Source organism: Acanthopagrus latus, chromosome 11, assembly GCF_904848185.1.
Source record: "Acanthopagrus latus isolate v.2019 chromosome 11, fAcaLat1.1, whole genome shotgun sequence".
In the NCBI taxonomy this organism is placed as follows: domain Eukaryota; kingdom Metazoa; phylum Chordata; class Actinopteri; order Spariformes; family Sparidae; genus Acanthopagrus; species Acanthopagrus latus.
In genome coordinates, this window is record NC_051049.1 from 16,501,590 (window position 1) to 16,517,098 (window position 15,509).

Below are 15,509 nucleotides of genomic sequence, written 5' to 3' on the forward strand. Positions count from 1 at the left end.
TGTTAAGGATTAATTTGTTCTTATCAAAATTCACTGGTTGTTATACCTTGGTTTTGTTTAGTGCAATTATTTCAGGATAAAACATGTTAATTGAAAGTCACAATACAAGCACATTTATGCTATACTGGACAGTAATCTGATACATTTGGTTTATTGTACAAGTCTGAGCAGTGCTTGTTAAACTTATTATAACACAGGAGGAGACTGCTTGTTGAGAACTGCTGAGGTAAAAAAAAAAAAAATAAAAAAAATAAAAAAAAGGCCCTCAGAGGACTTCAATAAGAAATAGAGGTTTGAACGTATGTGCAGCCCAGTATCACAAAGAAAGGGCCACACACAGATAAATGGTGCACAGCTCATATTGAACGACAAGTTACAGATAATATTAAAAAATAAACTATAGTTCAATTAACCACAAATTTACCATTTATTAAGGATGATTGTTAACAGTACTGGAAGCAGAAAAATGTCCACTGTAAAAGTGAAACGTGTTGAAGTAAGTGCTGGTCGCTTTCTTCACTAATCAATTAATTGATTGTTTTGTAAAAATGTTGAAGATAGTTACAAATGCTTTCACAGTTACCAAGACTCTAAAGATCTTTACAACATTTGTTTGGTCCAACCAAGCCTCCAAATCCAGCAAAGCTCAAAATTATTAAAAGTAACTCATTTAAGTGATTAAAAGGGAAAACAGCAAATCATCACATTTGAGAAACTGGAGCCTTGAAATGTTTTTACATTCAACTTTTTGATTGACTAATTGTTTGTCAGCTGTGTTTGTGTATACTGTTGTGTAATTTAATTCTAAACATTTTTAAAGCTCTTTATGTGTGTTGCCTGCAAAAACATAAATTTTTAGCATAATTAATAACTAAATGTAGTGAAAGAAAGTAAAAGCACCTCAGATTAGTACTTAAGCGCAGTGCTTACGTAAATGTGCTTTTTACTACTGGCCATGATTAAACCCAGTTGAACTTAAAATGTTATCTAATTGCCTTTTTTTTTGTTTTGCTCCTCATTTTTCTCGTAATATTTAAAACAGTCCAACTGTTTCTGTGGCTGATTCTGACTGGAAGTGAACTGAAGCGTGAAAATCAAAGAGGTACGATGGCTGAGAGAATCCTTAAGTGTGATTACACAAGCGACTCCTGCGCTGTGCAATCTCCTAACAGACGGAAAGGCAGTGGCGCAGCTGATTGCTGCTTGATGTCATCACCCTCGAACTGCACGTCTAAAGCGGGACGTCATTGGAGCGCTTTAGGCCGTGGCACACTTTGGAAATCAGCATGAAGAGCAGCGATTCACCACTCTGTTTGACTTTGTCATGTCCAGGAGGAGAGCTTTGTGATGCCAGGAGACAGCGAGGAAATTTGAAAGCCAGGAGTGGCACTGATATTGAGGAAATAAAAGAGAAAACCAAGCTGCATCGTGTCTTTTGTCCTTCATTGCACGTGGCTGGGTTAGTGGATCGCATGGGTCCCACCGGGTTTATCCCTTCATTCAGCTGCGCAAAACTTGTTTATATCATTTTGTGAATGATTACAACAACACAACACATTTCTCCAAAAGGCTATATCTTTTTTTTCTGAGCTATAATGATTTTCAGCTGAATTTGCACAGTAATAGAGTAGATATAGAGAGATAGAGTTGGCTATCTCTTATGTATTGACCTCTGTGAGACTTGTCAGAGTGACAATGTCACCGGTCAACATGGCTCTGACGGCGGCTGTTTATTTTGCGCTAGTTCTCCAAACCAGACCTCTGTCCTGCCCACAAGGCTCCATGCTGCCAATTTCTTCCAATCAAAGTAAACGCTGGTATATAAAGGAGTAACTGCAAATATTAGCTTCTACTTCTCAGGCTCACCATGCAGGGGCTCCTCATCTGCTGCCTTGTGGCCCTGGCCAGTAAGTTTCATTGATTCATTCCTATTGTGTTTACTTACAGAGGGGTTTGAATGCAGCTTCAAAGCTTTCATCCCATAATCCTGAGGTTGACTGAATTATTTTCACTGCTTTGTTCTCTGGTGTATTTGTGCAATTTAAATGTATTCTACCTTTTAAGTAGGAGCAGAGAGGTAAAATAATCTAATTGCAGTTGATCAGTCGTGAATAATATGTGATATGAGGCATGAATAATAAAAAGAAGAGCAACTTTGAAGTGAGTCACGTATCATTTATGGAATATAATGGAATTTTCTTTAGCCATCGATCTGTTTTTGTCATTCTTCACATGAATGTTTATTGTTTGGGTTAGTTTATACTTGTGAAAATGTGTTTTTAAAGATTTTACTCTTCTCATTTTTAAATGTTGTGGGATCATGTTGAAAAGAAGTGTTCTCCCTCAGAGTAGAGTGTTTTGTAGATCATAAATTAATCAAATCAAAAATGATTTTTTTTTTTTTTTTAAAGTTCTAATGCTGACACTGTGTTCAACCTTTTCATTCTTCTAGCATGTCAAAGTCTTCGTTATGGTGAGACTTTCTGTTGGTATCCTATAAGTCATACAACCAATATTTTCCATATGCAACATGTGAAATGACTTTTAACTTTGTAAACCGAAACCTTTCAGACCTCGGCCTGAACCCCAGGAAAACCTATGAGTACAAATATGAGGGAACGGTGAATTTTGGACTTGGCATGCCAAACCTTGCAGAGTCTGGTGTAAGAATGACATGCAGGGTGAAGATTGTTGGTGCATCTGCACAAACATTTGTCCTTCAGGTAAGAGTGACAATACAAATGTTCTCAGAATGCCTCAAACAACTGCGACCGCGCAGTGTAGCATTAACAATGTCCAGTACCTTCCTGTCATCTTCCATTCACAGACAGATGCTTTTAAAAACTCTAGAAAATACTGGAAGCATCATTATTGCAGGGGTGTTCACAGACATTTTGGAGGGAAGGGAAGGGACTCAAGCAAAAAAGGGGCCCTTACAGCACCCATAATATTCTCTATTCCCACCCTGAGGTTGCACAGTATTCATAAAATGCAGTGTTCAAATATTTGTTGAAGAAAGGCCAATACAATACTGATAGTAGGAGAGAACAGACACTTTTTACTGGACAAAGGGTTTGGTAGTACAATACATTTATGAATATCACTTCTTCCTCCTAAGCCTTTTCATATTTTGCATTAAATCAGGACATCATAAGTACATAGATAAAGAAATAAATAACACATTTATTTTTGTAGCACTTATCAAAATCTGCGTAAAAGTAATTAGAGAGAAATAGAGCTAAAAAGAATGGATGATTAAAAACCATAATAAAAAGTATTTTAAAAAAAAATTTAAACAAAACATTTCAACATCTTTACAGGGAAATCTTTAAACGAAAATAGGTCTTAGCGATTCAAAAGAGGATGCCGATGTGGTTAGTGGGTTGGTCAGTAGTCAGTTAGATGATGGTAATAGTTCCACAGCCAAGAAGCCCTCACAGCAAACACTCAGCCCCCTCTTGTCTTAAGGTATAAGCTTGGAGGAGAAGAGATCAGGTTCCTGCCTAAGGATCTTAATCTAGTCCTCAATCTTCATCTAACCTCAAACCGTCTGTTTATCATTAGGTCTCTCTAAGACAAATGAAAAACCCTCGACCTGGACCCAAATAGCAGCAACAACTTCAAAAAGTATCCATATATATAGTAACATAAGCTTTAAAGATTCCCCCCACACTTATTTTAAGGCATATCATAAGGCATATGTGTCTGACATTGGACCAAGATTGGCTTCCAAACTATTTTTGATGTCACAAATCATGCTCGTAGGACCACCTCTTGAAATCTTAACTCTTTCACTGATGAGCACAGAGAAAATGTATACTTTCAGCCCTCTGTTGTCTTTCGTGTCCACTTCTACCAAGCAACGCATTCAATTTGTCTTTCATCTGAGATGAATTTGAGCAGAGAATGAGGCTGTTTCCATGCAGACTACACCTAAACAAATGAGCAACTATACATCTGTTTGTTTCTGTCTCTGGCTCAAAGGTCTCTGAGTTGGCCTTCGAGGAGTTCAACGGCTTCCCGGGGAAGAACGGCTTTGATGCGTCCCCAAAGCTCTCCCGGCGTATTGCTGCCCAGCTCGTCAAACCTTTCATGTTTGACTACGCCAGTGGACATGTCGGTGACATCCGCGCCCCTGCTGATGTTTCTGACACTGTTGTCAACATTGTGAGAGGGATCCTGGGTTTCCTCCAGGTCACTGTCAAGACCACACAGAGGGTGTATGAGCTCGAGGAGGTTGGTGACAAATACATGAATCTCAGCACATCATCAGTGGAAACTGGATAATAAATGCCATGATTTAATTGTCGTTGTAGATTGGCATCCACGGCAAGTGTCAGAGTAACTATGCCATCGAGGAAGACACAGAAACGAAGGACATGACCATCACTCAGGTTGTTGATGTCGGTGGCTGCAGGGAGAAAGCAGCAATCTACAGGGGAATGGCTACAGCTGTGCTCGACCAAGTCTCCCAACAGGTCTGTTTATCCTCCCCACATGCATCACGTTCTATAAGTATGAATAAAATCAAAACAAAAGCCTGTGCTATTTCTGCGTGTCCTCCAATCTAGAGAGGTGAATCCGTCATCTCAACAGTGAGATATGTTTACACCGTCAAACCAACAGCCGAGGGAGGTCTCATTACCAAGGCTCACGGCCTGGAGCGACAGCACTTCAGTCCCTTCAACGTGAAGGGCGGCAGTTTCAAGATGCAAGCAATGTAAGACAAGAAAATATCTGCACATTACGCCTGCTCATCCACAAGGCTTGTCTGCAGTACAAACCGGATGCTTTAAATAACTTCTCCCGCAGGAAGGAAATGGTGCTGCTCGGCGTGAGCGACACAGCCAGAGCCGTCACGTATGGGCCAATGGAAAGCAAGGGCAACCTTGTTTACAAGTTTGTGAATGCAGAAGCTAACGTCCCCATCATGATGCAGAACCTGGATGACCCAGTGCCAAAGGTAATAATATTTACATTGTATATATAAAATATCACTGCCACATATGATGACATATTTTTGGAAGAAAGCAACAGGATACAACTAAATGTAAATCAATATAGAAATAAGAAGTCAATGACATTCCGACATGTTATCGAAAACGTGTTATCATTGTTCTATCTTCTTGGAAATGTCAAAAGATCATTTATTGTTTTAAAAACTCTCCGTTCCTCTCTGCAGGCTATTGAGATGATCAAACACCTGGCTGAGGCTAATAAATACGACATTGACAGTGCTACCACTGAGGTCACTATAAAGCTGTACCAACTTCTCAGAGTGATGCCTTATGAAGGATTAGACACTATGTGGAAGCAATTTGCAGGAAATGAACTGTACAGGTGAGGACTTGGTTGTCACGCCTGTTCCCATTTTCAGTGGCTAAGACAGAGACGCCCCATAACATGACACTGTGCCATCCACATGATTCTGGAGATGTAATTCTGGGGTGAAAAAGTTACGGGATCTTGCTCAATTGCAATTTTTGTCTCATGTATTTTATTGAAGCATCTCCAATTTAAGTCATTTTATGGTTTTCTCACTCACATTTGACTCATCTATGTTTATCTAACAGCTTATATACTAGTTATATCAAAAGTTCACATATAAAACTAAAATCAGTTTTAAAAATCAAATGTTGTCAAGGGGTTTAAACTACCAATTCATGGTTATGATAATAATTAAATAGCCGTTTATGATACAGATCATTGAATTGACACCTTTCCGCTGCATAATGACCAGGCCACAAATATTCAGCAGACTACACTACTGCACCTTCTTTTCTTTTCTTTTTTTTTTTGTTTTCAATCACACATACTAAACATTTGCAACTGACTGTAGTAAAAAAAAAAGAAAATACATAGGATTGTTCATTCAGTTTCACTTTTGAAGACAAAATACCATTTTTAGTCACATATCTAACTCAGGCACACAGCAAAGAGCAGAAACAGGACAAAGAACGAGCTATCGATGCATAGAATCATAATAAGTAAACCAGTAAAACAGTGTTTATACACTTTATATATTGGGCCTGATGTGGTCCATTGCTGTCAGTTGAGTAGGGCTGTTTTCTACTTTTACTTGAGTGAAAATTTGAATGAAGGATTCAAAGATCTGACTACACTGAGTCACTCATTGTTGGATAATAATGAAAAATACCGGGGGGCTCTTCTCATGTGTTCTTTAAAATATGAAGATTATGACATGAATACCAGAAATGTGAATTAAAATGTGTATATGAAACATGTTGAGATATTGGTATATGTGAACTACATTTTAACAAATGCATATTACCAGCCACAGCATCTGTTTAAGTGTCTTGAAACTGATTGTCTTGTTATGACCAATTGCCCTACAGATTATGTACAGTTTCAGTGGATTAAATCTGAATATACCCAGAAATTATAAATACAGTTCTTCGACATGTAACAGTGCTGCATGGTCTGAATGCAAAAATTGTGAGCTGGTGAGCAAAAAGGTCCAAGGCCAATTTTCTGAAATCTGATACTGATCATCCAAACTGAATAGCTAATTGAGGAGTGTCCTCCCACTTAGTCCGAGAAGGATGTAGCCTGGCATATCAGGGCTGATGAAAGATTTATTGTCTCTTGAGGCCTGGTGACAGAGAGGTGATGACTGAAAGACTGCTTTCCTTGCTCATTAAGATTACGGCAGCCACTGACACCTTGTATTTCATCCTGTACAAGTGCAATTAAACGTGACATCTGAACCCGTCCTTCGCGCTTTTATCTTTTCATTTTTGATTTATTTGAAGGATAATCCTGTTGCATTAAGTCTCTCTTCTTCTTCTTTCACTTCTTATCAGACATTGGTTTTTGGACATGATTGTTGAGGTCAGCGATGCCAGGATCCTGAAGTTCCTGGAAATGCGGTTCCAGGCTGGCGATGTGTCGCCGTCAGAAGCTCTGCAAGCAGTTCTGCTCTCTATCAACCACCTTCAGCCAATTCCAGAGCTGGTTGAGATGGCTAAAGTGAGTTGATGCAAAACACAGACAAGTTGCTTGCCTATTCAAAATGATCCACATCGTGTCAAAATGTCTCTGTCTTTCTTCCGTAGATGTTCCTAACCATGCCCTTCAGTAAATCCAGCACCTATCTGTGGCACACTGTGGTGCTTAGCTACGGCTCTCTGGTGTACAAGCACTGTGCCTATTATTCACCGTGTCCAGTAAATGCTGTTCAGGTAATCTAACAGATGGGTCAGTCGCTTTCCTTTTGAATTGAGCAAGGTTGCAAATTATAATGCAGTAGATCACTGCTTGTGAGAATTTGCCCTGTGTGTTTGTTTCACATCCCTACTAGCCGCTGCTGGACATGGCATTGGAGAGTCTGAGGAATGGCAATGAGGCGGACATGGTCCTCGCTCTGAAGGCTCTGGGGAATGCGGGTCATCCAGGCAGCATTAAAACCATCATGCGCTTCCTCCCGGGTGTTGCTGCCACCCCTGTGGATCTTCCGCCTAGTGTGCTCAGTGCAGCTGTACAGTCTATGAGACTCATAGCTGCAAGAGACCCTCACAGCGTAAGATCACTGATACGTAGGACCTGCAGGAATACAACATGCTTTTACATCAGGGTCGTCATTTAATTTAAAGCCTAGCGGATGTAATCAAACGTTCACGTTTACTAGGAAATGGTTGAATACTAATGTTAGCTAACGGGTTATCAAATGTGTTATTTTAACCTGACGTCACTCCAGATTTTCACTCATCTTCAGTTTTTTTCAGTTGCAGATCAATCTGGAAGTGCTAAAATGATCATTTGTCAGCTTTCCTGTGTTTATATGACTCCCAACTTTGAACACAGCAACATAACGTTAACCCAGAATTTGAGCTTCCCACTCTGAGTGTGACATCAGAGGAAAATGGCCACCACGTGAAAACAGTCTATTTGATTATTGAGTGGTGATGACCCCTGCTTGAGATACCTCTTTATCACAGCTATGTGATGGATTTTTATATAACTGATGTTTATGGTAATGTATCCTGTATGTTCTCTAGCGAAGACGAACAATGCATTCATACATACAGTAGTAGTGGACTGTTCCAGTGCTCAAAACCGTATTTCTTTTTTTCTCACTGTGGCAGCTTATAATTTTCAACAATCATGTGAAAATGTCAAATCAGATTCATGCTATTTTCAAGTTCTCTTTTAATTTTGAAGGTATATCATCTTCCCTGTATTTATATCTACAACATTACAATCTGCCTTTCATAGTTCACCGTCAGCTCAGAAAATAAGAGACCAGAACACATCAGAAGTTCCCTCATTGGTGGGTGGTTGAATGTGCTACATTTCTGATCTTCTCTTCATTGTATTACTTCTGTTTCCAGGTCCAAGAGATCACCATCAGTCTTTTCCTGCAGAAGAACCTTCCCACCGAGTTACGCATGCTGTCCTTCATGATCCTGTTCGACACGAAGCCACCGATGGCTCTGGTGTCCACGGTGACTGCACATCTCCTGGAAGAGAAGGACCTCCATGTTGTTAGTTTCGCGTACTCCTACTTGAGAAGCTTTGGCAGATCCAACACACCAGAGAATTTCTTCCTGTGAGCTAAACCAAGCAGTTATATTTTAGTTGAACGTTTTTGTTTTTTTGTTTTTTTTCTATTTTCTGTTCGAGTTCTCCAGCCTTCAACTTTCTTTTCCCTGTGTTCTCTATGACAGCTCAACTGCCTGCAATGTAGCCGCGAAGATCCTGGCTCCTAAGTTCGGTCGTCTCAGCTATCACTTCAGCAAAGCAATGCGCATGGACTGGTTTAATGGTACGCCCAGTAACAGATTTTCACTTATTTCAGCTGTTACGCATTAAGAATCCAACAAGCTGCATTTGTCCCCGACACAGAGGATTTCCTAATTGGAACGGCAGCAGAAGTCTTCATGCTCAGAAGTGCAACAAACGCCTTTCCCACTGAAATCTTGATGAAGTCAAAGTTTTTCTTCATTGGCAGAATTCTGCAGCTGCTCGAGGTACGAGATGACACGTTGGCATTAAAAACGTCTTGTAAGGATAAACCAGTCGGAACAGTCATGAGTCATAATCATCTTCTTTTTCTTTTCAAGATTGGTATCCGTGCAGATGGACTTAAGGATCTGTTTGGCACTGATCTTAGCTTTGGTGACTTCCAGTCTCTCTTCAATGTTGTGAGTGTACGACTGTGAGACTAAACTCATGCAAAAGTACCGTTGTTATCTACTCAACCACACGCCAGTGGAAAGTTGGTGAAGTTTTGTAGTTGTCAAAGCATTATAGGAATAGGACATGTAATATATAACAGGTTATATTGATATTTTTTATGATTGTGAATTGTGTCGGATCCAGTTGATTTTTTTGTGTATGGATGAGCTCGTGAACCCACTTCAGATGAGGAACACACTGGCACTTTCAGTTCAGAAGCTACTGTGAAGATTTCAGGTTGAAAAGAAATCACTTTGGGGCCTCGAGGCTTTTCAGAGACTTGAAAGAAGCTGCATGGAGCCATTTCGTGATTTAAAACAAGTCCCCAGTGACTTCAGTTGTTTAAGAGAATGTTAAAAAGCTGCTTTGCTGTAGAGCTCAAGAAATGTTTTGTTCCCTCTGAAAGTTCACCTGGCTTTCCATCAGCACGGGGTAGTCAGCAGACAATGGCTGAATTTTAATTGTTGGGTTAAAATGATCCTTCACAGCAGCACCATACTGTAATATGCTTTTTTTCCCCGTATGTCTTTTGGTACCTGTGTCATTTTCAGCTTCAGAACTGGGAAACTATGCCGAGCAACAAGCCCATCCTCTCTGCCTTTTCACGCGCCTCTGGACAAGAGTGGTTTTTTGCTGATATTGACAAAGAGTTCATTCGGAACATCATCGGGGTGAGAGAATAATTAAACAAAACGCTGAGGATAATCAATTTATGTTTGAACCAGCTCAAGTCGAAATTGAATACATTTTCATGCATCCTTTTGTGTGGTCTCTCCTCTGATCCCACGTGCAGGCTGTCAGCCTTTCCGCAGGCAAGGAAAGCCCTCTGTGGGCCACGATTGAAAACTTACAGAGGGGAGTATCATGGCACCGCATGAAGCCTTTCTTAATCTTTGAGGTTCGCTACTTCCAAGCTACCACCCTGGGTCTCCCGCTGGAGATTAGCAAATATTATGAATCCGTCAATGGGATCACTGTAAATGGTGAGGAGGCAAATCCAGCAGCATGCAGACTCTTTACAAATAAGATATTTGCCTAAACTGTTCTATTTTATAAGTGATATAAACTATCACTGAAAACATATTTTCTTATGTAGCCAAAGCTGCTGTGAACCCACCGCCGACTGAACGTCTTGGACAGCTGTTGAATTCTGAAATTTCACTGGAGTCTGATGGTTTTATTGGGTAAAATGATAAAAGTTAATCTAATTTAAAGGACTTACATAACCAGTGTGTTATTTTGGCAGTATTTACAGCATATGTATGTTATGTCATTCTATTTTCACTCAAACTGTTGCCTTACAGCATGAACTCTGAATTAACGCCTTCTCTTTTAGCTGCACAAAGGATTTTTGGGTTTTCTATGGTATCAACACGGAGTTGTTCCAGGTTGGCTCTGAGTTGAAGAGCAAAATGCCTTTCGCCCTCCCCTGGAAGTTTACAGCCAAGATCAACGTCAGAGAGAAGAAGTTTGAACTTGACTTCGTTCCGAGCAAGAAAGACTTTACTCTCTTTGGAGTCAGGTACGTTTGAAGGTCGTGTGAAATAATGACTTCACATAACAAGCATAAATCTTAATCTTCGATACTTCCGAATGAGTTTAGAACAAAATTATTAATTCTGAATCACATCCTGATGCTGAAAATTGAAATCTGGAGGTTTCAAAAGATTTCAGCATCCATTGGGAATAGTACTTCAGTAAACAGCAGCCAAAGGACAGAATATTTAAAACTGAAAAACAATAACAATTGCAAAATACGTGCACACAATGCTGCCAATGCAGAGTCTGGAATTGTTATTGTTGCCTTCCAATCAACAGCTCCAATGTGTACGCAGTCACCAGGACCATCGAAGAGCTGGCCTCAGCTAAAATGACTCCAATAATGCCCATTGCTGAGGACTCCAATCAGGACGTCGATAGCAGGGGTCCCACAGTTGTGAGTCCAGAGTCAGATGAGGTACAACCACAGACTTTCAGAGACTGGTGTTGGAGATAAACTGATTGAGATTCTTTAAAATCTAATGTCTTTGTGGTTTTCCAATGCAACAGTTCCTGACACCGAACACCTGGCATCCAAGAGCCAGAATGTGTGCCGAGAGTACGATTTATGGAGCCGGTATCTGTGTGGAGTCTGAGCTGCAGAGAGAGTATTACCATGAGGAATACCCCCTGTACTACTTCCTGGGCTACACCAACCTGGGAGTGAAAGTAGTCCCAGGTATGTGCAACAAGTCCAGACTGATAGAAGAGATTTCCCAGTCTGAGCACTGCACAGTATTTTTTTTTTTTTACTTTATTTTGAGCTGTCAGTCGATAAGAGCGTATTGACTCAGAGCACGCATGATTCAGTAATGGAGAAGCCAAGAGGTCCCCCACATCTCAGCCTGCAGCACTGGTTCTCAAACTGGGGTCGGGTCAAGTCAATTTCCAGAAGAATGAAAAATACCAAATTTTATACTGGAGAATTGTTTTTGCATTACATTGTCTATACTTGTGATCTTTTTTGTTTTCTTTTTTTTTCTTTTTCAGAATTTGCTTTAGAATAGATTGTCCTGAGAGTGTGTACAGAAGTTCAGATTGTGAACACACACACCCTTTTTTCATCATGGCACTTTCAGCATGTTGTAAGTTAAACATCCCAGTGCTTTTAACTGAGGCTTAAAATGGGTTGATGAACACCAAACTGTTTTTTTTTTTGTTTTTTTTTGTGAGGGGATCACCTCTCAAAAATAGGTTAAGAGCCACTGCCCTACAGAACTGCGCATGTCGCAAAATTACATATCCGGGGAATCTGGTGACTTTTTTGTCAAATGACCAAGAGCTGCTGCGACCACAGCACAACTAGCATTGTGTAAGACAAAAGGCAAGGCCCCTAAAGTTGTTTTGCTGGCTTGGTTTATTATCTATATGAACTGACAATATGATTAATCCTCAACAAGGTTTCATACTGTTTTACTTTGTTTTTATGTGGCAGACCCTGTCACCTTTGTAGCTTCAAACAGTGTTCTGGGGACCTTATTTTCCTCTGAGAACACCTTGATTATTCAGTTATAAAAAAGATCAACATTTCTTAGTTTGTATTATTAACCCATAATAATTTTAGATATCGAAAATTACAATAGAAAAGATTGTACATTTCCTCTCCAAAACTACATGGTGCCCCTTTAATAATCACCATCATGTATTAATAGTAAAGTTAGAGTTAATGAAACTTTAGTTAAAAGTTATTTGATCTAGGAATGAAGTGCCTCATGAACTTGCTTGATAAATGGTTTACGTTAAATCTGTCCACCTCAATACATTTCTTCCTGAGATCTGCGCTAACATAGAAAGTAAACTTTTATCAGTCCAGGCAGTCAGAGCTGTTGACAAAATCCACTTGGAGGTGAATGCCGGACCAAGCAGACACCCAATGAGCACACGCCAACTGCTTGAGACTTTGAGGAGGCTTTCCAAGGTACTTGGCTACGTTTGCAATGTTGTTTTCTCTGCACCTGCTCGGCTGTTCAATCCATTCACGTTCTCCCGTTGTTTAATCGTGTCTACAGGAGGCCACCCAGGGAGTGCGCCTGTCATCTGATTCAGCCTCAAGTGCCGAAAGATCTCACAGCAGCCAACATGACGCTGTGATAGAGGTACGTTGAACATCCTCTAAAGGGAGCGTCTGACATTTCGAATTGCATTAAAAAAGGCAGTTTATACCAAGCAATGTCATCATGGGAAATGTTTTAGCTGTGCCGGTGATTCTTAATCCCATCATCGCAACGAAACAGTGGACCATGTCAAGACCGTAGATTTTTTTTTTTTTTACTATAAACACATTATATAAATGGATGTTCACCTGACATATAAAGCAAAGTGCCTTTTTTTGCCCACAACACCACTGTCCTCTGGATTTGACCCACAAACACACTGCAGCCCAACAACAAGAGTCCACACGTGACATACGATCATCAATACATGATGCAGACGAGCCTGTTAAGTTAAAGTGTTCCATGCTGCGTTCTGTCTCATTCAATAGAGCTCGAACTCAACACCTGAAGCTGTGCTCAGTTTTAAAGCCTTCGCCATGAGTGGCAACCAGAAGCCTGAGGGATACGATGCAGCCGTCTACTACACACCGGAGGCAAACGTTCAGAACGCACAGCTGATTGTGTCTGAGGTTGGAGAGGACACCAACTGGAAAATGTGCGTCGACACCGTTGTGAATGCGCGCACCCAGGCAAAGGTAAATACAAACACACGGGGACGTGCAGTTAGCTTTTGCTTTTGCTTTTACATTGACTATACCACCACAATCAATGTAAAAGTAAAATCGGCACTGAAATAGATTTGCTCGTCAAAAATCTTAAAGTTGATGCGCAGCCCTCTAAACCAGTTCAAAGACAGTGGCTAAAATTATACAGTAAGATGCTTGAATTTCTACATTAACCCTCATTTTTATGATCTGTCTGAAGCCTTGTGTTATATTGCACATTACACATCGCGGCTCTTGTTTGCAGAGATCCCACCCTTGATTGATCTCCTGTGTTTGTTCCAGGCACACATTAAATGGGGAGCTGAATGTCAGTCCTATGAAATGTCAATGAGAGGTGCAACTGCACATCTGCCTGGATCCAAGCCAACGCTCAAGGCCAAAGTAGAGTGGATCAGGATCCCTGAACAAATGGCAGAGATCGGCAGAAGGTGAGCCTAGGCGGTATAAAGATGCAATCATAATCAAGGAGGGTAAAAATGTGCGGAGGAGGAGGTGGAGAGCGATCTGAAGAGGTCTTGAAGCAGCTTACTCTGCCTTACAGAGCATAGCGGAAACATTTTATGTTTACAGTTGTGACACACGCTGGCAGGTGTTGTTAAAGGAGCCTTTTTCTGCCTTTCCCAGAATTGGAAGCTACATCCCAGGCATGGCTTTCCTCCTCGGCTTCTCCGAGCAGCACGAGAGAAATGCCAAGCAGGAGGTTTCTGCATCGGTCGTTGCCGCCTCAGCAGACAGCGTCAATGTGAAAATTAAATTCCCTGAGGTACAGTCACAACTTCAAAACCATCGCGGCATATTTAACTCATCTTGACGGCTGTATTTACATCGGATGTGTCATTTTCATCTGTCTTGTCATTAGTATACAGTCTACCGCCAGGCTATTCCAGTTCCGCTGCCACCTGCCAGTTTTCTGGAGATTCAACCCGACATCAGAAACACAACAATAGACAGCTTTGGCCAGGCATGAAAACATGTGAGCTACATCGGACCTTTTGATTTAGCTTAAATGAATGTTCATCCTAATTCTCAGCGTCTTTTTGGATGTAGTTCTGTGTGTGTGTGTGTGTGTGTGTGTGTGCGCGCGCGTGTGCGTGTGTGCATGTGTGTGGATTGTTTTGACAGATTTCTTTGCAAAGCAGATGAGCAAAAAAAAAAAAAAAAAAAAAACAAGCAAAGAGCTGTGCCATTTTTTGCTTGCTTTATAAAATATGTTTTGTGCTGCAGAGAGACAACAAAGCCCAGATGGGAGCCAGATGCCTCTTTTCAAAGTGAACGCCACAACCGAAAAAAAAATCTCGCCACCGTGATGAAAGTGGGGATCATAAAAGATGCATCAGTAATCCGTCAGATGTCACCAGTTTGGAAATAACCTGTAAACTTCCTGATTCACTCATTTGAAGGCACGTAAATATTTGATCACCTCCTGTTGATGAAACATTGTGTAAATTCATGGTTTATGTTCCAAAAATATCATAACCTCATAAAACATTTGGCACAAAAAAAAATGGTTCAGTGAGTCTGTTTCTGATTATTTCAATATAAATCCTTTGTTCATCCAAACATTGTGTTAAATCTGTGTATCTCTGATTATAATGCAGAGCAACCTGTTCTGTCTTTGACAGGAACAACATTTAATAAAGCTCAGTTTCACTTACTCAGTGTGGCATTGCAATAACTAAGGAATAATCTGAGCTCATTATTAAAAATCACACAATATCGTTCAGTTAGACAATGATCAGCAGCACTGATGAAATCCCTGGAAATCCCTGGGAAAAAAAATAATAAATAAAAAAGCTGATGCAGATCATGCCATGAAATCTTCCATGGTGCAAACATTTGTTCCTCTATTTTTTTTTTTTGAAAACAAATCGATTTACATAAGAATACCTTTTTCACACATAATTTTTCTCACAATATGTATGGAATGGAGTGGAAACTGCAAAAAACGGAAATATAAAAAAAATAAATGAATATGATTGGCAGGTTTTTGAACAGCCAATTTGGCAAATTACTTCGTAATTTGTCCACATGTCCCGTTGTACCCCATTTCGTT

General features: G+C 40.3%; 1 protein-coding gene across 1 annotated transcript; it reads left to right on the forward strand.

Moving 5' to 3' along the window:
• Nucleotides 1–1,867: 1,867 nt before the first annotated feature.
• On the forward strand, nucleotides 1,868–15,091 carry vtg3 (vitellogenin 3, phosvitinless). The gene is made up of 28 exons (XM_037114829.1): nucleotides 1,868–1,907; nucleotides 2,453–2,473; nucleotides 2,572–2,723; nucleotides 3,985–4,236; nucleotides 4,317–4,478; nucleotides 4,572–4,720; nucleotides 4,813–4,963; nucleotides 5,183–5,340; nucleotides 6,825–6,990; nucleotides 7,077–7,202; nucleotides 7,322–7,540; nucleotides 8,352–8,569; nucleotides 8,688–8,785; nucleotides 8,866–8,990; nucleotides 9,084–9,164; nucleotides 9,750–9,869; nucleotides 9,992–10,181; nucleotides 10,295–10,382; nucleotides 10,535–10,720; nucleotides 11,017–11,155; nucleotides 11,248–11,416; nucleotides 12,546–12,655; nucleotides 12,747–12,833; nucleotides 13,220–13,426; nucleotides 13,739–13,884; nucleotides 14,081–14,219; nucleotides 14,316–14,429; nucleotides 14,681–15,091. The coding sequence occupies exons 1-27, from the start codon at nucleotides 1,868–1,870 to the stop codon at nucleotides 14,421–14,423; spliced, it is 3,807 nt and encodes a 1,268-aa protein (XP_036970724.1). The 3' UTR covers nucleotides 14,424–14,429; nucleotides 14,681–15,091.
• Nucleotides 15,092–15,509: the final 418 nt, after the last annotated feature.